At 42.8% G+C, this 2,500-nt stretch overlaps 1 protein-coding gene across 1 annotated transcript in view; it reads right to left on the bottom strand.

Moving 5' to 3' along the window:
• The window catches only part of myo3a (myosin IIIA), a 58,658-nt gene that overhangs the window by 39,111 nt on the left and 17,047 nt on the right, over positions 1-2,500 (bottom strand). The window contains exon 5 of the mRNA XM_035530880.2: positions 1,498-1,574. Coding sequence (XP_035386773.2) covers positions 1,498-1,574 — 77 coding nt within the window. The remainder of the gene's footprint in view (positions 1-1,497; positions 1,575-2,500) is intronic.

Raw genomic sequence — 2,500 nt, 5'->3', positions numbered from 1 at the left:
TGGCAACATCAGGACCAAGAAACACGAAGAGCTTGAGAAATACCAAGAGCTGAGAGAAGAGCTGGAATAATGTGGAAGGTGAAGGCACCAGTGGTTCTGGTGGTAATCAGAGCATTAGGGACTGTGACCCCCAAACTTGGAGAGTCCAGCAGATCCCAGGAACAACATCCGAGATCTCCATCCAGAAGAGTGCAGTCCTGGGAACAGCTAAGATACTATGCAGGACCCTTGAGCTCCCAGACCTCTGGTAGAGGGGTAGAGGTCCCGAGCTTGAAGGAAAAAGACCTTCAAGGAAGGAGGAAATTATATATAAATACCCCACTCAGCTTGGGGGCCAACCAGAACCTGGGAGCTTGGGAGTCCTGTTTGTGTGTGTGTGTGTGTGTGTGTGTGTGTGTGTGTGTGCGCGTGTGTGTCTATCTATCTATCTATCTATCTATCTATATATATATATATATATATATATATATATATATATATATATATATATATATATATATATAAAGAATATTCCTGGTGAGTAACTACAGTGTGATTTAGTTAGTGATGTAGAGATATTCTAGATTGTAGTGAAGTAAACATGGTTTCCAGAGAAACAGGACATTTTGGACAGAGATCCTTCATCAGTGAGGCCAATGGCATTTCTTTTGTGTAAAATGGTTTGCTTCCAAGTCTCTGAAACAACACTGGCAGTAAAAAAAAACTATTAAATTCCTGTTAAATTACAATGTGAAATGTCTCAAAATTGAGACAAACTATCAAACAAAAGCCACTGATTATGTTAACCTTTTCATCTGGTCTGTAAAGCACCAAACTTCAGCATTTGAAAAATACATAGCCATCATTCAGGTTTAATCCCTTCCCCTGCTCAGAGACACTGGGGCTTCTTCCCTTCATAAGCCATATATCTTAAAGAGAGAGAGAGAGAGAGAGAGGGAGAGAGAGAGAGAGAGAGAGAGAGAGAGAGAGAGAGGAGAGTGAGAGTGGGCAAGAGAGAAAGCGAGAGGGACTAAAAAAGAGAGAAAAGGAAGAGAGAGAGAGTGAAAAAAGAGAGAGAAAGAGAGATAGAGGGAGAGGGAGAGGGAGAGAGGGAGGGAGAGGGAGAGAGGGAGAGAGAGGGAGAGAGAGAGAGGGAGAGGGAGAGAGGGAGAGAGAGGGAGAGAGGGAGAGGGAGAGAGGGAGAGAGAGAGAGAGGGAGAGGGAGAGAGGGAGAGAGAGGGAGAGAGGGAGAGGGAGAGAGGGAGAGAGGGAGAGAGAGAGAGAGGGAGAGGGAGAGAGAGAGGGAGAGTCTTACTGAGACACATACCCCAGTTCTATGTAATCCTTATATAAACTCTGAAGGCCCTGGTGACTGTACTGTATTTCAGTTCATGCATTTACTGCATGTTTGCGTAACAAACAAATGTAGAATTTTCTGATCTCAACCCACGCCAGACTCAGTGGCCGATGTTATCGAATGACAGATGTTCAGGATGGTCGAACAGCCTTAATCCTCACCTCAGGAGCCATCCAGAATGGCGTGCCAACCGACGTGTTTCTGTGTGGTCGGGTGTTTGTCAGCTGGGCAGACACTCCTAAGAGGAGGAGAACTTGAGATCATGATGCGATCACTGCGTTTTCCAAAACCCCAAAGAATCAGAATGAGGAGGTTAGACTGGAATGAGGAGGTTAGACTGGAATGAGGAGGTTAGACTGGAATGAGGAGATTAGACTGGAATGAGGAGATTAGACTGGAATGAGGAGATGATTCTTATTTAGTCTCATTTATTTCAGTCACCACATTTAGCACTGAGTGAATAAACGTGCTAAATGAGAGGGTTAGGTTTGGAGTATGTAATTGCTGAGAATCAGAGGGAATATACAATCTATGTTGTGCATGCAATAGTGGCTTTCCAATTCCACTATGTCAGCTTTAAATATGTTGTTTTAGATAAACAGATGTTTATGATGTTGGGTAAATATAAAGGAAGCTTAGTAACTTAGAAGGAAGATTTTACACAAACTATTGAAACTATTGTTCTCTTCAGAAAAACAGCACACACTGCCAAGGAGCTACTCAGACCACATGTGCTGAATTTGCTCTTCAGGCAAATGATGAATTGTTTTGAATTACTAATGTTTACCTAATCTCATTCTCCTAAGGAAAGCAGTGATGGGACATTTGGATAGAGAGCAAACGACATACTGCAAGTAGAAGGTAAATGTACTGGAGCCCCTAAGACCAACAATACTACACCTGTCTCTAAGACCATCAATACTACACCTGTCTCTAAGACCATCAATACTACACCTGTCCCCAAGACCATCAATACTACTCCTGTCTCTAAGACCATCAATACTACATCTGTCTCTAAGACCATCAATACTACATCTGTCTCTTAGACCATCAATACTACACCTGTCTCTAAGACGAATCAATATTACTCCTGTCCCCAAGACCATCGATACTACACCTGTCCCTAAGACCATCAATACTACACCTGTCTCTAAGACCAGTAAT

Source organism: Electrophorus electricus, chromosome 14 (assembly GCF_041902795.1).
Source record: "Electrophorus electricus isolate QZ-2024a chromosome 14, ASM4190279v1, whole genome shotgun sequence".
Taxonomy (NCBI): domain Eukaryota; kingdom Metazoa; phylum Chordata; class Actinopteri; order Gymnotiformes; family Gymnotidae; genus Electrophorus; species Electrophorus electricus.
The sequence above is the reverse complement of the archived record's forward strand: the minus strand, read 5'-3'. Positions and strand labels throughout refer to the sequence as shown.